We start from the raw sequence: 17,672 nt of genomic DNA, 5'->3' as shown, positions 1-17,672 counted from the left end.
GTGCCGCTGACCCAGGCTGATCTGCCTCCTAGGCCAGGCCTCCCTGCTCTGCCAGTGGGGCCCAGGGAAACCACCCTGGGGTAAGAGCGGGTAAGCCCCTACCTGGGGAAGGGACCCTGTGGTGCCTGGGCGTCTGGTCTTCAGAGAGAGGCTCCAGGCATGGTTTCAGCCCTAAGACCTTTGCTGGGCCCGGCCTGGAAAGTCAGGGCCACAGCAGAGCTGGGACGGAGGTTGTGTGCCCGTCAACAGAGAGGAGGGCACTTTCCAACCAGAAGCACTGGGTGGGCAGGTAATAGGGGTCCAGCAGTTGTGATGGTGCCCCTTCTCGGCGGTCCCTGGCACTCACGGTCCCTACCCAGTGAACACTGCCATCTCAGAGCTCCTGTTCCTTCCTAAGGCAGCTTCCCTGCCACCCAGCGTAATTATCGCTCTTTCGGCCTGGCCCCTCTTTCAAGGTTCATCCACTCCCCCCACTGAGTCCCCCCAACCCTGACTCCTACTGTCTAGGCCTGCATTTTTTTAAGGGCATTCCCTGCCTTGGTCAAGGGCACCAGAGGTGACTGAATCTGTGGGCTCCATCTGTCAGCCACTCTGCTCCGAAGGCTATGACTGTAGCCACCTGTTACAGGAAAGGCACGGGGAGGGGAGTTGGGGGGTGGCAGGGAGAGACAAGTACAGGAGATCAGCTGGGCAGCCACCCGGGGAGGCGGCGGCAAATTGGTCACAAGTTATGGAAACGGGGCTGACAAAGACAGAGCCAGAAATAAACTCACTGGGTGACATCATGTGACGTCTGGGTGACCGCACACACACATTAGAAACTAGGTCATCTGGAACCTCTGAGAGTGAGGGAGGATGCTGCGTCTCCTAGCTGGCTCGGGGCACTCCCTCTGGGGCACGGGGTAGGCGTCAGGGCGACGCAGATTCACTTTAGCCCTAGCCAATAGTCCCTTCCTTGTCTTGGCAGGCTTTGCTAATGGGCTTCAAGTGAGAGGGGGTCTTAACGAAGGACAGCAATGAACTCTTGGCACAGTACTGGACAGCCCGGCCTGACTTGGGGCAGATACTTCCTGAAAGGACTGGCCTGACTTGGGGCAGATACCTCCTGAAAGGACTGTAGCGCCCAAGGGCTTTGAGTGCCTCGGCTCCGCGGGGCCTCACAAAAGCAGACACTCTGATTCTGGTGGGCCCTGTTCAGCAGTCAGTGAGCCCTGCTCGGCTCTCCTGTGCAACTGTGATGGTGTGGGGGATCTTTCAGCCATGCCTCCTGGAGGCAGGTCTGTCGCCTTCCTGGAGGAGGCACAGGGAGCAGGATTTAAAGGCTGCCGGGCTGGTTGGGAATGGCAGCAGGAGGAATGCCGGTGCCTTTACAGCACCTGCTTCTCTCGCCTGCTTCTGTCTCCAAACCTCTCATGGGGGCCGTGACAGCCATTCCAGAAGGAACCCTGACTTAGGTCTGAATTCTACCTCTGCTGGCTGTATCCGTCCCTTGGGCAATCACCACCACTTCTCCGTGTGTCTGCTTCCAGGCTGGAAGAGCCTGGTTCAGAGGAGTATGTTTAAGTCTTCACCTCTGCACTTCGCCTTGGCTGGGCACTATCTGGGACTAGAGAACTAGAAAACTCTTTTAAAAGGTGTGTTTGATGGCTATATGGCCTTACGATTCCACAGCTCTGCTGACAGGCTCCCTTTCCCTTTCCCTCTTAACTTCAGAACTTTCCTGAAGTCAGAGAAGCCCCAGACAGGCAGGGCCCAGCTCCTGAGAATGTGGGAGAAGGCCCTGGGAGGAGAGGGAGGATGTGACCAGGACAGCCAACATCCCCCGGGGGTTAGGGGGTCCGCTTGGGGGCTGCTGAAGAGGAAGCCTCCCACCCCTTGCTTTCCCCACCTGGCCTGAAGCCTGGGACCCGACAGACTCAGTCTGGGGCCCAAGGGGCCAGAATGGTAGCAGGACGAAGGGGTCCCTTGCTGTGTCGGGCCCCAGGAGAGTGAAGTGGTGGGCCCAGATTAGGGGGTAGGGGTGCTTAGGACCAAGGGAAGCATGGTGGGCGAGGCCAACCCAGGCGCCTGGGATTGAGAATCTCTTTCCAAAATGATGGTGAGCAGTGGCCAGGAGTGCATTGTGCCGGAGTGTGGGGAGCAGCGAGCGAGGGGGTGTTGGGGCTGCTGGGGGCAGCTAAGGGTCCCCCACCCCCACCGGCCAGCTGTTCCAGGACAGCAGCGCAGTGGGGAACAAAGTCTACACCAGGCTCCTGGAGCCGCTGGAGTAGCGGCGCCGGTGCAGCAGGGAACCTGGTGGGCAGTACTGGTGGGGGTGGTTGTATGGGGGTGGGGGCGGGGGCAGCGGAGGTTGGTGGATGACCTTGACGGGGGAGCCTGGGCCACCCAGGGGCGTGGAGCCACAGGAGTCGGAGGAGGACGAGGCGTAGCAGGAGAGGGCCTGGCTCAGCAGGGGCTCCATGCGGGCCAAGCAGGGCTTGTCCAGGACAATGACCTTGACAATCTGCTGGCACTGCACCAGGGTCCCAGGGGGTGTGGGTGGCAGCGGCGGCAGCAGCGGGGGCTGCTCCCTCAAGGGGCTAGGCTGCGGGTCTGGCGGCGGCGCTGGCGCTCCCCTCTCGGCCCCCAGCCCGGGGTTGTGCTGAGACGTTTGAAGCCTGTTGTGAATTGACACCTAGTTTAGAAACAGCCAGAGAAGCATGAAATGTTACAAGACTAATTCCCAGCTGCTAGGACTGGCTACCCTGAGCCTCCCTCCCCAGCCCTTTCTCGTCTCCTGGGCCCCTCGGCTGCTTCCAGCCCTCACCTCGAGCCGCGCTGGCTGCCTCCCCACAGGCCTGGAGGAACTCCGGCTGCCATACAGAAGGGCCGCCCCCCTTGTGGTCCAGAGAGCTCGGCTCTCAGGCCTTTCTCCTCACCTGGGGCTCTGCAGGCCTCTGCAGTCACATCTCACGGGTAAACCTCTCTCTACTTCCCTCTCTACTAACCTCTGAGCTTAGAAAACAGGACAATGGTCTTTGCCTTCTCCCTGCCTCCCAGGGCTATGGCGAGGACAAACAGAGACCAGACACAGGGACAGTCCATCATCTTTGAGCTTTTCAAGCCCCCTCCTCCCTTTGTTAAAGGGGAAGCTTCACCAGCCCTGTTGAATCACAAAGGAGCCCAAACCCAGAACACTGGGGGCCTCTGAAGGGATGATCTGGACCTACCCTGTCCTCCTAGATTTCCCCAGGGCCAAAACCATGAATCTAAAAGCAACCCAGATAGCCAAGGCCAGAGCTCAGTCCCCAGCTGCCTTTCTGGGCCAGCCTGCATCCTGGTTAAATTTGTCCCACTGCAGGAGAGGATCCTCAGAAAGGACTCTAATCGTTATGCCCTCCCTCGACCCATGGAGGTCACTCTGAACCAACCAGGCCTCCTCTCCTTAGCAGGGGGAGGTTGGGGAAATGGAAGAAAAGAAGCTCAAGCCTTCTGGGGGGTGGGATGTGTTTAGTTCCTCACCTTCCAGCTCCCTATGGGGAATGTGTGGCAAATGTTGCCACACAAACCCCTTCTAACCCCTGGCCCTCTGAGGTGGCTGACACCCTTCACTCTGAGGCATCCTACTGTCTTTGGGCCACCACCACCCAGGATGGGCTCTCAGAGCACAGAGGGGGACATCAAGGCTGGAGTGGAAGAGTCCTGATTGCCAGGTCTAGACCAAGATGCCCATCTCGGAGCTGTACACCAGGGGTTCCTAAGCGAATTTATTGGCACAGGAAACAATTTCTGGAACCCCTTCCTTCTGGGCCCGTGCACTCCCCATGGGCTGCTTCCCTCTCCACAGTCCCCCAAGCCCCTGCTTTGTCTACCCTTTCAATAGCCACAAACCCTGCTGTGCTCAGCACATTGGAGGCTCTCCTCTTCACTCTCAGCCTCCAGCCTTGGCAGCATTTTCTAGGCTGGGATCCATCTCCCCTCAGTCAAATGAAGGAGCCCCCCCCCAGTCCCTCAGTGCTCTGCTGAGACACAGGGTAGGCAGAGGGCATAGCTGGGACCCACCTTCTTCTTGGGGAGCCCTCTGCCTCTGCCATCCCCACTCTGGCAGAAGGCTTCTGCCCTCCACTGCTGGAGGGGACCAGCTCCTTTCTCCACCTGCCTGTATTCTGAGTTATTCCCCAAGAGAAAAGTGGCCTAGAGAGTGGGGGCAGGCCTTCTGCTCTCCTGCTCCCCCAGATTTTACAGCTGGTGTCTAGTTGCCCTAGTCCAGACCCACTGGACTTCCTTTTCCTCCTCCCGGCCCACACCCCTCCCTCACGCAACCCACAGCTCTTGGCTCATCTCCGCCCCCTCATCACCTCTTACTTTCCGACCCCCCCCCCCCCACTGCCTGGCCCTCCCTTCTCTCCACCTCAGCCTGGATTCCTTATCTTTAATGGTCAGTAAGTGAGAAGCAGGAAGTGACAGCAAAACATTTCATTCTGACCCCCTTCTTACCTCCCTGCTAATGGAAGAACAGAGAGAGAGCAGGGGAAGAGAGAGAGAGAGAGAGAGAGGATGGATCATGAGTAGCAGGTCAGAACAGCTCAGAGAAGATGGAGAAGCGCCTGCCAGAGGGGCTCGGCCAGGCAGTGCTGGAGAGAGGGCAGAGGACGAGAGAGCTTGGGGTCCAGCTGAGAGGCTGGGGGCAGCGAGGCTGCCCTCTGTGCAGGGGAGCAGAGGCTGGCAGGGCCCCGGGCTAGCTGGGGGTGGCAGCCTTGCAGATAGCCACGTGGCCCTCTGGCAGGTGTGGGTGGGGAGGACCGGCCATCAGATGGCTTGTGCTCCCTAGGCAGTCAGGCTAAGGCAGGGCAGAGCTGGGAGAACAAACCCGACGGCTGGGAGCCTTGTGTGTTTATCTGCAAGGCTAGAGAATGGGCAGCTGCAGGAAGATGGGGAGAAGAGGGGGCACGGGATGGGATACCCACCCTGGGGGCTTGTCAGCTGCTGGGGCAGGAAGCTCCTCCGTGTAAAGGTGCCTCCTCCAGACCCAGGTGTGTGGGGGGTGGGGGCCATGGGAAAAGAGGGAAGAAGCTGGGCTCCCCTGGGGCATCATGGTGGGCAGGCTCCTCCCTCCCTCTAAGTGGGGGCTCCTCCAGCTGGGGGTGGGGCTGGGCAAGGAGGTGTCTGTGTGAGAAGCTATTCATCCCTAGAGGCCTGGCAGAGGAGTGAGGGGTTCACTGGGGTGGGAGGGGAGAATGGGGGAGGATTGGGGCCCAGGGGAGCTTATAGGGGGCTCTAAGTAGGGCCCCCACTTGGGGGCTTGGCGGGGGCTTGGCAAGGACTAGCTGCGGCGACTACCTCCCCAGCCTCTCCCTGTGTGGCTTGGGAGGGAATCCCCCTCCCACGTGGGGAGTCTTCGGATACCTCTGCTGTCCCCCCAGGGAAATCCCCAAGGTGACCCAACCCTGCTCTCCATCACTGGCTCCCACATGCACCCCTACGCCATGGGCCGCTTTCCAAATGGACGGGCGGGTCCAGGGAGGAGCTCCCCACTCTCAGCTGCCCCGTCTCTTTTCTCCAACTGTCCCAAGAGGCAGCTGGGCGGGCAGGGTCCGCCCCGGAAGTGGGCCCTAGGGCTGGACGTGAGGAGTGAGTCTCCAGAGGGGCCCAAGCTCCCTCCTGTGGGGGACAGACACCCCACGGGGAAGGACCGGTGGCTTCCCTGCTAGAGCGTGTATTAGGGGATCAGTGAGCAGTCTGCTGGGGAGGTGGTTTGGGGGGCTGTGAGCAGAGTCGCTACGGAGGCATCATGGGCATCGTCTGCAGGTGTCAGTCTGGGAGCTCGGCCTCGGAGAGCACGCGGCCGGGGAATGGGCAGAGAGGGCTGTGGCTTAATTAGGCGCTGGAACAGTGGCATTACCCATGCTAGCAGTAACTTTTAATTGTATCTCTTGAAATTGGTAAAATGGTGAGTCGGGCTGGGGAGGCATTGATTAATACCTGAGAAGAGAAACAACAGAGACAGTGAGAAGAAGGACAAGCAGGGGCTCGGAACCACTCACCTGGGCGACCAGGCGTCCACTTACCTCCACCGTGCTCTCCACTGGCTTCTCCCCCAGTGCCGCTTCCCTTTTGGCTTTGAATGCAAAGAGCACAGGGCTCACTCTCTACCCAGCCCAATACAAATTCCTGCCTTTCCCAGCCACCGCCCCCCCCCCCGGCCCCCCGCAACCCGACCCGATACCAAGCATCCTTGCAGTTAGCTGGTGTGGACAGAAGACTCCGGGTACTGTGCCACTCCTGACTGGGACGCAGCCCCAGGGCGGTGGACCTGAAGGCAGAGCCCAATTCTGCCCCTTGGTTGCTGTGTGCCCTTGGGCATGCAGACTACAGGATCTCTGATGGTTTTTATGTGAGCATTGTTGAGTCTCGTTTACCCATGGTCAAAGCCTCCCCAATAGGGACAGTGAAAGTCAGTTTCATGGTGCCATTGGCTCTCAGTAACACAGGGAGGCTCCGCTGTTAACCTGTCCCTGACCAGTGCAGGCCCCTTGAGGGAGAGGCAGTGTTCCTTTTGTGTTCCTATCCCCGCTACTTAGCTCTGGGGTGGGGATTCAGTAAACTGAGGCCTGTACAGGGCCTGGCGTGGGAAGCGTGGCTGTGTGAGCCCTACAGGGCATTCTGACTGGCTTGGCACAGCACCAGGAACCCTGCGGGCCTCCAGGGACAGTGTGGTGGCTTTCTCTGGCTCAGTCACTCCTGGCTGCCTCCCTGGCCTTCATCAGGCCTCCCACAGCCCCTTTGGGGAGCCCCTCTGACTGCTGTGTGCCCATGTGTCTATGTGTGTGTCGGTGCATGTGCGCTCCCATGTGCGCAAGTTCCCTTGCTGGGTCCATCTCTCTGCTCTCTGTAGCACAAGAGGGAGCTATGCCATTGTTTGGGACCGAGAAGAACCCCAAGCAGGAGGTGACTGATGGACCAGGCCCTGGAGACAGGCATCATGGCCTGACCAGGGGGTGCAGCTTCCAAAAGAGGCAGGCTGAGCTGTAGAGTGGGGTGGGATGTCAAGTAATTAATCACACTGAGGTTTGGCTCTGGAGTTTACACAGCTGTGCAAACAAGCAGTGACCCGTGTACTATGACCTGATAGAAATGGAGGGGCTGGCTGGACACTCAGGCCGGGTGGAGAATTATGAATGCACGATGTCAGGCCAAACCCACACAAGGAAGATGACGTCACAGTGAGAATCCCCGTGCAGCTAAAGGAGCCTCAGGTCTTGCTTGGGAAAGGAATCCCATCTCCAGAGTGACCAAAGCCTGTAATACCGTCTGGCCCAGCACCGTGGTGTCACAGCTGTCACCGAGGGCCGGGGCCCAGCATGAAACCCACCAGAGTGTCTCGGCTCAAGCCACGGTCTTGCTGGACCTGGTCTTCTAGTGCTTGCAGGGGGCACACGGCAGGCACTTGATAAGTGTTTGTTAAATGTAAGAATAAATGGCTGAATTAATTAACCAGTGAACAGTTCTGGATGGTTTACTGGAGGTCTGTTCATGGATGGAGTTCATTCTTATGCCATCTTGGCCTCTGATTTTTATTTGGGACTGCAGAGAGGGGGTGGCGGTGATACTTCTCCCTGCGGTGGGGGGGCGGTAAGGTGAAGGCCAAGAGGTAGAAAGTAGGAAGATGTCAGTGGCAGAAAGGAAGCAGATCTAGAGAACATGGCCAGAGCTGATAACAAAATCTGAAACCGGCTTGAGTCGTCTGGAGTGAATAAGTCAATCTGAAGAAACCACAGGGGAAAACGGGTTTGAAGGTTTATCTGGATGTTGGGGTGGGCTGACTCTGGCCTGGAGCACTTGTGGCTCATTAGGGAAAAGACTTGACTGGCAGACCAAGATTTCCAGATCCTTCTGCCGTCCTCCTCACTGGGCTCCCATCATAGGCAGTAATTTTTCTCAAGCTGTTTTTCTTTATTACACCTCCCACCCCCCAGTGAACCCCAGCAGTCCCCGGGGAGTCTGGGTGCAGGGTGGGTGCGTGCATGGGAGGCTCCCCCACTGGGGCCAGGCATCTGGGCTCTTGGCCCCACTTCTCTAGGGAGGATAGTGACATTTCACAGGGACCCAGGGCCTCAGGGCAGCATGTAAATGGACACGTTCCTCCCTTCTTGTCCTCCTCACTCCCACTATGAGATTAGCCTGGAGCTCTGAGTAGAAAGAAATGACCATGGGAATGAGCACTTCCCTCATCCCAATTCCCCAGGAACCCAGGGCTGGGGGCGGAGAGTGGCCTCCCTGTGGGCCCAGGGCCATCACAGGCCTGGGGTTTGGGACTCCAGAGTGGAACCAGGGCTCACCTGTAGGCGATCCTTGCTTCGACTGCGGGTCCACCTGCGCCCCGCTGGACTTGAAGGAGAGCGTCTTTGCTCCCTGCTGCTTCTCCAGCTCCCCTAGAGGATGGAGAGGAACCCAACCTCAACCACAGTGAGATGGGAGAGGAGTAAGGAGAGAACAGGGAGAGGGGCTGCTCCCTGACCCAGGCTCTAACATGTGGCCTGAGTCTGGCACCCTCTTCACAGCAAGTTAGAGACCCACCAGAACCACAGTTTCTTCCTCTGTCTGTGGGGATGCTAACGGCTGCTCCAGTGTCATAGAGGCAGCATAAGAGGCGGAGAGGGCAGCAAGCAGTCTGGGTTTGAATCCTGGTTCTGGGACTTCTTAGCTGTGCGACTATGGGTAACTTACTTAACCTCTCCATGCCTCACTCGAGGGGACAGCAGTACCCACTTCCAAGTGTGGGTAAGCGGATTTCAAGAGGAAATGCACCAAAGCCCTTTAGGAGGCGGCCCGGCTCATGGCAAGTGCTCAGTGAATATTAGCTTTTGTGACAACACGGACGAATCACCTGGCACAGAGGACCTCAGTGACAGTTGGGGCCAGCCTGCGTCCCTTGCACCTGATGGGAAAGAGCCCGCCCAGCTGGCTGAGCTCCCCCAGGGAGGAGATTCCCCACCTGAGAATGTCGGTGGCTGCCCAACCCCCAGGACATCCGCCTTGCCCTCAACCTTGATTCCTCTCACTACACTGTAAGCCTGGTCCAGACATGATTCAATCACTCCTTCAGGGTCTCTCTTCCAGGAGATACAACTCAGGTTCCTTTTATTAAAGCTGCTCTCCTGGGTCCCATTTCCTGTGTCCCTAGTTGTCTGTAATCCAGGGCCTTGGACTGCAAACCTCCAAGCCAGCACAGGTTGTCCTGACTGCCTGAATCACACCATCAGTCCATACTTCATACTTCTGCTGAGCGGAGGGTTGTCGCTCCCCAGAGAGGGGCTGTCTTGGCTTTGGAGAAATTAGCATTGTAATTATAGGAGTCCGAGGAACTTAGTGCAAATCTTGTTTTTTCACTGACTGTATGAACTTGGACAACTTCCTTCAGCTTGGTTCCTTATTTGTAAAATGAGGACAAGCCTCCCTGACTCATGGGCAGTGGCGGCAAGGACCAGATAACAGAAGAGGGCCAGCACGCAGCCCAGCGCCGGGCATGGAATAAACGGTGGCTCTGCTGTTTCCATTTTCCTTTGTCTATTTCCTTCCCTCCCTCCCTCCCTGGCCCGTGCTTCATCTTTTCTTAGCTGTTGCTTCCCCTTCTCTGCATCTGAAGAGGAGGAGCCAGACGTGAGTGAGCCTCTCTCCCTGCTCCCCTGCCCTCTGGGCAGCAGGGAAGGACATTGCTCTTGATAGACGGATTCTGGCAATATCTACTCCTTTGTGCTTTGGGAGGACTGGGTATGCTGCTCCCAGGCGGGTGGGGGCAAAGGGGCCTCTTCCAGCAATGCACTGTGCCTCCCCAGGGCGGCGCAGAGCCATCTTTAACATTTCGACAATGACAGAAGTGACCTTTCAGGGTGTGTCCTTGAGAATGTTCAAGATCAGCAGCCAAGGTGGCATGTCGGAGCCTCCGGTCCCGCCGCTGAGCTCAAGCATGCCAGCCGAGTACAGCAGGGGAATTTACACTCCACCACCCCCCCCACCTCCGAGCCCTACAGTCTGGGCTGGTCGGCTCCTCTTCCAACCTGACTGAGCTGTTTCCTTATACTATTATAAACGGAACCTCTTTCGTCAACGTTAGAGTAGAAAGTACATGAACCTCAGAAGCAGACCTAAAATGCAAGTGCCACGTTTACTTCTAAGATGCCCAATGTTAAACACATCCCTTAACTTCCCCGGAGGCTGGTCTGTAAACTGGGGACGAGCACCACCTTGCAGCATCACTGTGAGCGCTGTAAGCAAACTGCCCCGGCATGTAGTAGGTGCTCCAAAAACGCTGTTAAAAAGCACTGGCCTGTCCCGTTGCTGCCTTGCCCCCTAAGTCCCTCTGCTTTTCCTATTGCCTAATGGGTTTAAGTTAATTTAGAAGCACTTTCCAACAAGCTGACCATAGAAGGCAGACCCGAAATCTATCTGCTCTTTTCGTTTCTGAATCCACGGTTGTTTGATTTCCCATGAAAGGCAGTCTGAAGCCAAGGGCGATGTTACAGCAGGAAAAGCTTGCAAGTGGGCACAGCTTGTGGGCCCTTGCTGCTTCCCTTCCTCAATCACCAAGTTACCTGGCAAACCACCTCCCCCTCCAGAGAGGCCCACGGAGTTTCTAAAACGCCTGAATTGGAGTACTCAAGAATCCAGGCATTCCTTAGGGGAATCAAAAGACAGCTCCTAGATGAAGGAGAGTCAGAAAACCAGGCAGGACCCTTCAAAAAGACCATATGGTGAAAAAATAAAGTTGGGGGACGATTCTAGATGAGAAGTGATGAACGAGATGAAGCAGACAGATGTAAGGTGTGAGCCAGACTGGATCCAGGGGTCTCTGTCTCCCCTGGGCACACAGACCATTGAGGTTGGCATGGCTGCCTTGCTCGGCTGGCTCAGCCGCGCTGGCCAGACACAGCCGGTCCTCTGCTCCCGGGATCCACATGCAGCCCCACAGCCTGGTGGGTGTGCACACAGGTGTGCACGCTCTAGCGAGCCCCCACTTCAATTGTGAAGAAACAGGAGCAGATGCAGTGGGCCTGGAGCAGGGCTCGGAAGACGGGAGAGGCCGGCTCACCCCACCACATTCACTCCAGGGCAGGGGCAGGAGTCAGACTCCTGCCACAAGCAGCCTCCATTCCCTGCTGACGGGGAGCCCACCCGCCCTCCCCGCCCTCCCCGCCCTTCCCACCGTGCCGCCCCCCGTGGCCCTTACACTCTATCCGGATCTGCTCGAGCTCCGTCACCTCAGCGATGGACTCCTTCAGATCTTCCACAAACTTCTGCATCTCGTCCGAGCCCAGGGCACAGAAATGCAGCACTTGCTTCTTCTCAGAGCCCGAAAGTGGGGTCACCAGGGTGATGCCGTGAGAGTAGTCTGGAAAGGAGACCCCAGGCCCGCGTGGCCGTGAGCAACAGCAGGGGAGGCTAGAGGCAGCCCCGTGGGGAGAATGACCAGGGACTTTGGGGCCCTTGTCCCCTCCTCCTCCCTCCAGCCTCCAACTTTCCCCTCCAGAACTGCCTCTGCCACGTCTCCGGGTCTGCGGGAGACTTACACTCGTTCTCAAAGAGATGGAACTGCATGCCCAACAGGCCGACTGATTTGCAGAAGGTGTATGTGGAGGAGCTCTTCTTCTTTGGGCAAAGTTTCAGAATCTGTTCAGAGAGGGACAGAGACAAGCACTGACAGCGCACGTGTGTGTGTGTGCTCGGGTGCACACACGCACGGGGCACTGGGGAACACACGAGTGCATACAAAGAAATGTGAACACGCTTGCACACTTAGGTTACATTCACACATATTCACATGTTTCTATATACACACACGCATACACATTGCTATATATGTGTCCACACACATACACATGCGTGTATACACATGTATATAAATACACACTATCTCAAAATATGTTTTTTTTTTAACTTGCTAAACTCCTCAGTGGCTCCTCCCACCGCAGTTAGAAGAAGCCAGCCCACACTCCCTGCCTCTCCCCATCTTTTCCAGGCCTCACTCCGGCTTTATGCTGGGTCCTACTGTCCTCCTTTCCGTGGCCTGAATAGGGCAAGCTCAGTCCCCCCGCAGGCCCTTTGCACATGCTATCCCGGGGCCGCAACCCTCCCTGCAGCTTTTTGCGTGGCTGGGTTACTCTCATTACTTACATCTCAACTCATGTGGCCTCCTTAGGAATCCCCTCCCTGAGTAGCCCAAGTAACAAACAGAAACAAACTGCACCAAATCCCCCCTCACCGTTGCTTGCTTTTATCCCACCTTCTTCCCAATTTGATAATATCTTGTTAATTTCTTAGTTATTTCCATCTCCCTCCCTAAGGAAAATGGAAACTTAGCCAGTTGCTCAATACACAAATGCTTCCTCAGCGCCCTTCCTCCAGCTGGGCCCTGGAGACACTGGAGCCACCAAAAGAGAGAAATAACTATAGCATTCTGAAGGAGGTCCCCAGGGACAGGGCTGAGGCTGAGGAGGGGCCGCAGGGTGCCCCAGCCCGGCCAGTCCACTCACCACCAGCAGGTCGTTGAAGAGGAACACCTCCCTCTGATGCGCGGCCTGTTTCTGCAGCTTGTTCACATCTGTCACCTCGAAGAGACGGCTGCAGCAGACCAGGCGGCGGTGGGGCACAGACAGCACCTGGAGCAGGGGCGTGGCCATTGAAAAGAGCTGCCAGGTTGTTCAAATATGGCCACCGTCGACCCGTTTCCCTCTAAGACCTTCTGGAGGGCCCCCCCACAACCCAGGCTGCTGGCTACAGGGCTGCACCTCCGTCCCCTTGTCCCCTGCACACCAAATCCTAGTGTGCCGGAGGGAGGGGATGGCCGGGAGGCCTTGGATCTGCCGTGTGTAACAGTCTACTGCAGTGGCACCTGCAGACCAGGCAGATGCTGAGACCTCAGCAATGGAGGTGCCTGGGGAGCTCAGTCAGTTCAGCGTCTGCCTTTGGCTCAGGTCATGATCGCGGGGTCCTGGGATAGAGTCCCACATTGGGCTCCCTGCTCAGTGGGGAGTCTGCTTCTCCCTCTCCCACTCCCCCTGCTTGTGCTCTCACTCTCTGTCAAACTAATAAATAAAATCTTAAAAAAAAAAAAAAAAGACCTCAGCAATCAAGGGTCTGGGCAAAAAGGACCATCCCAGCGCAGAGGAGCCCAGTGCAGAGCTCAGATGACATCCCCATGTTGCTTCTGGGTCAGCAATTTAGGAGGAGAAAGTTGAAAGAAATACCAGAACCCACTCTACATCCTTTATATTTATGGCATGAACAGCCTCTGCTGATGTGTGAGTAGTAAACTATAGAGCATCATTACCAGCGTGGACCATATTGCCTGTGACATAGGTCATAACTGAGGGGCAGCCAGTGGTTGGGACACCAGAGTCTAGAAGGCTTTTTAGCTCCTTCCTGTCTTCTGTTCAGTAGGACCATTCAGGAACGCTCAGCATCCCGCCCATCCTTAGTCTCCCCATCGGGCCATCCGGATGCTTCAACCCTAGATCACTGGCCAGTCTTTCCCAACACCTCAGCTCAGGCCCTCATGCTGTGGTGGCTGGTAGCCACGAGGAAATGAGGCAAGAGGAAATGGGGGTGGGTGTGGGGGTGCCACACAGTGGGAATTCAATCACTATGAAGTGAGCAAATAATGCAAAAGTGTTTCTGAAAGGGAAGGAGGAGAATGGGAAGAGATGTCACACGGGAGACAGAAGCAGGCTCAAGGTGGGGGGCTTGGCAGCCCTGGGAAGCGACCCCCATGGGGTGAGTGCTGTTCTGTGGGGGGCACTTACTGTCTTCATGCCCACGATGGACTTCTCCACCTTGGTGACATACGTGACGTGGTCCTCATTGGACTTGAGCTCCTTCTGCTGTATCCTTTCATAGATGCCTACCACCAGCTCCCTGGGGATGTCGGCACCATCATCCACACCTACCAGCAATGGACAGGGAAGGGAAGGTCAGGGAGGCAGCGGAGGGAGGGTGGGCGGTCTTAGAGGCCAGGAGCCAGAGAGGGGAAACCCTACCAGACTGAGTCTCTTCAAGGGTGTCCTTGATTTTGCCCTGTCCCTGTTCCAAAACCTTCAGTGACAACTCCCTTTACCTACTGAATTAAGGACAGACTCCTGAGCCAGGCACCAGAATACTATAATATAATACACACTGCAGCCTCATCTCCTGCCGTTCCATGACCGGAACCTCCATTCCCCACTCCCACCTCTTTCCCCATCCCCAAATACAGCCTCCATGCTCCTGCTCAGTGCCTTGCTTCTGTAGTTCTCTTATCCTCCGTGCATTTGTCTACCCCCACCCCGTGCATTTGTCTACCCCCACCCCGCTCCCTGTCCCCACCATGAGAGTCTCTTGACAGCTGATGTTCTAGCTTGCTCTCTCTTGGATCTCCTCCCTCTTGGACCCTCCGCACCCCTCCACACGGAGGCCTGGTGCCCCATGATTAGTTGCTGCATGTATGACACCATTCTTCCCTCACTGGGAGCGTGGGAGGTGGTGGTGGTTAGACATCAGGTGAAGAGAAGCGGAGGAGACCTGCCGTCCATCTCCTACTTCACAGTCATTACACTCTGGCAACAAAAAATAGTAGCACGAAATTGACCAGCATGGAAATAAATTTCTTCGGGAGGTAGAAAGAGAGGCAATAAAAAATTTCTTCTTTCTACCTTTTCTAAAGCTTTTTTTTTTTTTAATGACTATATGTTTCTCTTACAAGAGAGAAAAGTGGAAAATAAAGCAACTTTGGCAAGTGTGCTCAAAGAGATTTTCTAACTTAGTGAGAGGATATTATACCTTCTACAAGCAACTCTTTGTATCAACCTTGTTTCTTCTCCATCTGACCTTGGTTCTTCAAGTCAGACACATTAGCCATGCAGCACCCCTGAGGGCCTAAAAGACATCAGGCTGGGGGCAAGAAAGAGCAGGGACCAAGACACAGAGGCTCCCAGCTGAAGACAGCAGGTCATACACTGCTGTTCCTCCTCAACATTCTGGTCAAAGGGAGGATTTTTTAAAGAGGGCAGGGAAGAAACAATGGCACCACGTGACCTGGGAAGTGGACTAATAAGCCGGACTGGCAAACGTGAGAGAGTGGAATGTGAAGCCAGCAGCGAGGTTAGAAGCCACTCCATACACCACAGAACCACCAAAGGGCTCTGGAATGTGGCAACAGGAATCCTTGAAAGTAGAGGTAAAGTCGGGCTGGACATAGGATCATAGCTCGATCATCAGTCTAGAAAGCATTTAGATCTCCCTGTCCCTTCTTCCACTCTGGCAGCCGACTGAGGGTTTGTCCTCTGCAAGAGGTGAGATAGGAACTCTGTTGGGGGGGGGGGGGCGGGCAAGCCCAGCCAAAGGTGGGAGTCCGTGCTGAAAACTAGGGCATGGCGTTGATGTCTATACATTAAGAGACCCTCTCAGTCCTATTGACCCAGAAGATCTCAGAACGAAGGCAGCCAGACTCATACCCTCTGGGCAACAGATCAGACGTTTCTCTTCTGAGAAATCAACAGGCAGATGAGAAAAATCTGAAGATGCTGCCGTAGGGGTCCCTCAGTGAAGCAGCTCAACTAAATCACCCTATGAGAAAGCCCACTGGTCAGCAGCTCCCACCTATACATATATATATATATGCATATATATATGTTTAAAGATTGTATTTATTTGTTTGACAGACAGAGATCAAAAGTAGGCAGAGAGGCAGGCAGAGAGAGAGGAGGAAGCAGGCTCCCTGCGAAGCAGAGAGCCCGATGCGGGGCTCAATCCCAGGTCCCTGAGATCGTGATCTGAGCTGAACCCACTTAACCCACTGTGCCACCTAGGCGCCCCATACTTATAGTTTTTAATCAGCCTTTTAGCTCATTCTTAAATATGAGAGAACAACCAAGTTTCATCATGTATATATGTAAAGTGTATAAAGCAAAAGAGAAAAAGGACAGGGAATCAGAAAAAGGAAGCCAGAAGAAATAGAGACAAGCAGGGAGAAACTGAACTTAATAAATACCATCAGAGACATGTAAGAAGATACCACATCTAAAAAACAAGAGTAAAATCCCAGAAAAGAGGAACATTTTGAGAACAAAATGTTCTTGAAAATGAAAAACATGACAGGAAAGGTGAAAACCTTAGGAGGAGACTCGGAAGACATCTTCAAGAAAGTCCAACAGGGGGCACCTGAGTGGCTTAGTGGGTTGAGCATCTGCCTTCAGCTCAGGTCTTGATCCCAGGGTGCCAGGATCGAGTCCCACATTGGGCTCCTTGCTCAGCGGGGAGCCTGCTTCTCCCTTTCCTCGCAGCTCCTGCTCTCTCTCGCTCTCTCTGTCTCTCTCTCTGTCTCTCTCAAGTAGATAAAATCTTAAAAAAAAAAAAAAGTCCAACAGGAAGACAAAGATGGCAAATAGAAAGCTGTAAAAATTAGAAGATCAAACTAGGAGATCTAACATCCTTACAATAGGCATTCCAGAAAGCACAGAGAAAACAAAATGGGGAGATGATCAAATACTATATTTAAGAAAACTTCCCAACAATTGGAGGACATATTTCTAGACTAAAGGATCAACCCAGTGTTAGCACAAGAGATGAGAAAAGAACTATAAAGAAACTCACCAGTTTGAAGAGATATCTGCAACCCCAGGTCCACTGAGCATTACTTACAGTGGCCAAGATGTGGAAGAATTGAAATAAGGATCGATATAGAAGATGTAACATATATATAAAATGGAATATTGGTCATAAAAGAGAATGAAATCTTGCCATTTATGACAGCATTGGTGGACCTAGAGGTTACTGTGCTAAGTGAAGCCAAGTCAGAAAGAGAAAGAAAAACACCATAAGATTTCACTTATATGTGGGCTCTAAATATGAAACAAATGAGCACACAAAACAAAAATAGAAACAGACTCATAAATACAGAGAACAAGGGCGCCTGGGTGGCTCAGTGGGTTAGGCCGCTGCCTTCGGCTCAGGTCATGATCTCAGGGTCCTGGGATCGAGTCCCGCATCGGGCTCCCTGCTCAGCAGAGAGCCTGCTTCCCTCTCTCTCTCTCTGCCTGCCTCTCTGCCTACTTGTGATCTCTCTCTGTCAAATAAATAAATAAAATCTTTAAAACTAAATAAATAAATAAATAAATAAATAAATAAATAAATAAATACAGAGAACACCTCCAGAGGGGAGGTGGATTGGGGGTGGGCTAGATAAGTGAAGGGGATTAAGGGGTACAAACTTCCAGTTACAAATAAATTAAATCTCAGGGATGTAATGTATAGCATAGGAAACAGAGTCAATAACATTGTAGTAACTTTGGGCGGTGCCAGATGGTAACTAGACTGCTTTTGCAGTGTATAAAAATCACTCTGTTGTTTACCTGAAACTAACAGGATGTCAGTTACACTTTAGTTTTTAAAAAAAGAACCAAAAGGAGGTGAAAAGTCATGAAAATTTAGAACACAAAGGACAAAGAGAAGAGCCTGTGAATTTTCAGAGAGAGAGAGAGAAATTAATATGCAAAAGGAGACAAATTGGAATGGCAGAGAAGCACCGTCGTGAAAAGACAATGGAGCAGCACCTTAAGAATTCTGAGTTCCCTGTTTCCAATCTGGAATTCTTTTCCCAGCCAGACTCCCAATCAAGAGTGAGGGTAGAAAAAGCTATACTCAGACACACAGGTTCTCAGAAA

The 17,672-nt window shown here is 54.4% G+C and overlaps 1 protein-coding gene across 1 annotated transcript in view; it reads right to left on the bottom strand.

Moving 5' to 3' along the window:
- Nucleotides 1-391: 391 nt before the first annotated feature.
- LOC116594154 (IQ motif and SEC7 domain-containing protein 3-like) overlaps nt 392-17,672 on the bottom strand; it is a 106,942-nt gene continuing 89,661 nt past the window's right edge. Inside the window, 7 exon segments of the mRNA XM_032349153.1 lie at nt 392-2,674; nt 6,048-6,097; nt 8,319-8,411; nt 11,207-11,368; nt 11,547-11,646; nt 12,510-12,635; nt 13,779-13,918. Coding sequence (XP_032205044.1) covers nt 2,240-2,674; nt 6,048-6,097; nt 8,319-8,411; nt 11,207-11,368; nt 11,547-11,646; nt 12,510-12,635; nt 13,779-13,918 — 1,106 coding nt within the window. The 3' untranslated portion in view covers nt 392-2,239.

Source organism: Mustela erminea, chromosome 6 (genome assembly GCF_009829155.1).
Source record: "Mustela erminea isolate mMusErm1 chromosome 6, mMusErm1.Pri, whole genome shotgun sequence".
Lineage (NCBI taxonomy): Eukaryota > Metazoa > Chordata > Mammalia > Carnivora > Mustelidae > Mustela > Mustela erminea.
The sequence above is the reverse complement of the archived record's forward strand: the minus strand, read 5'-3'. Positions and strand labels throughout refer to the sequence as shown.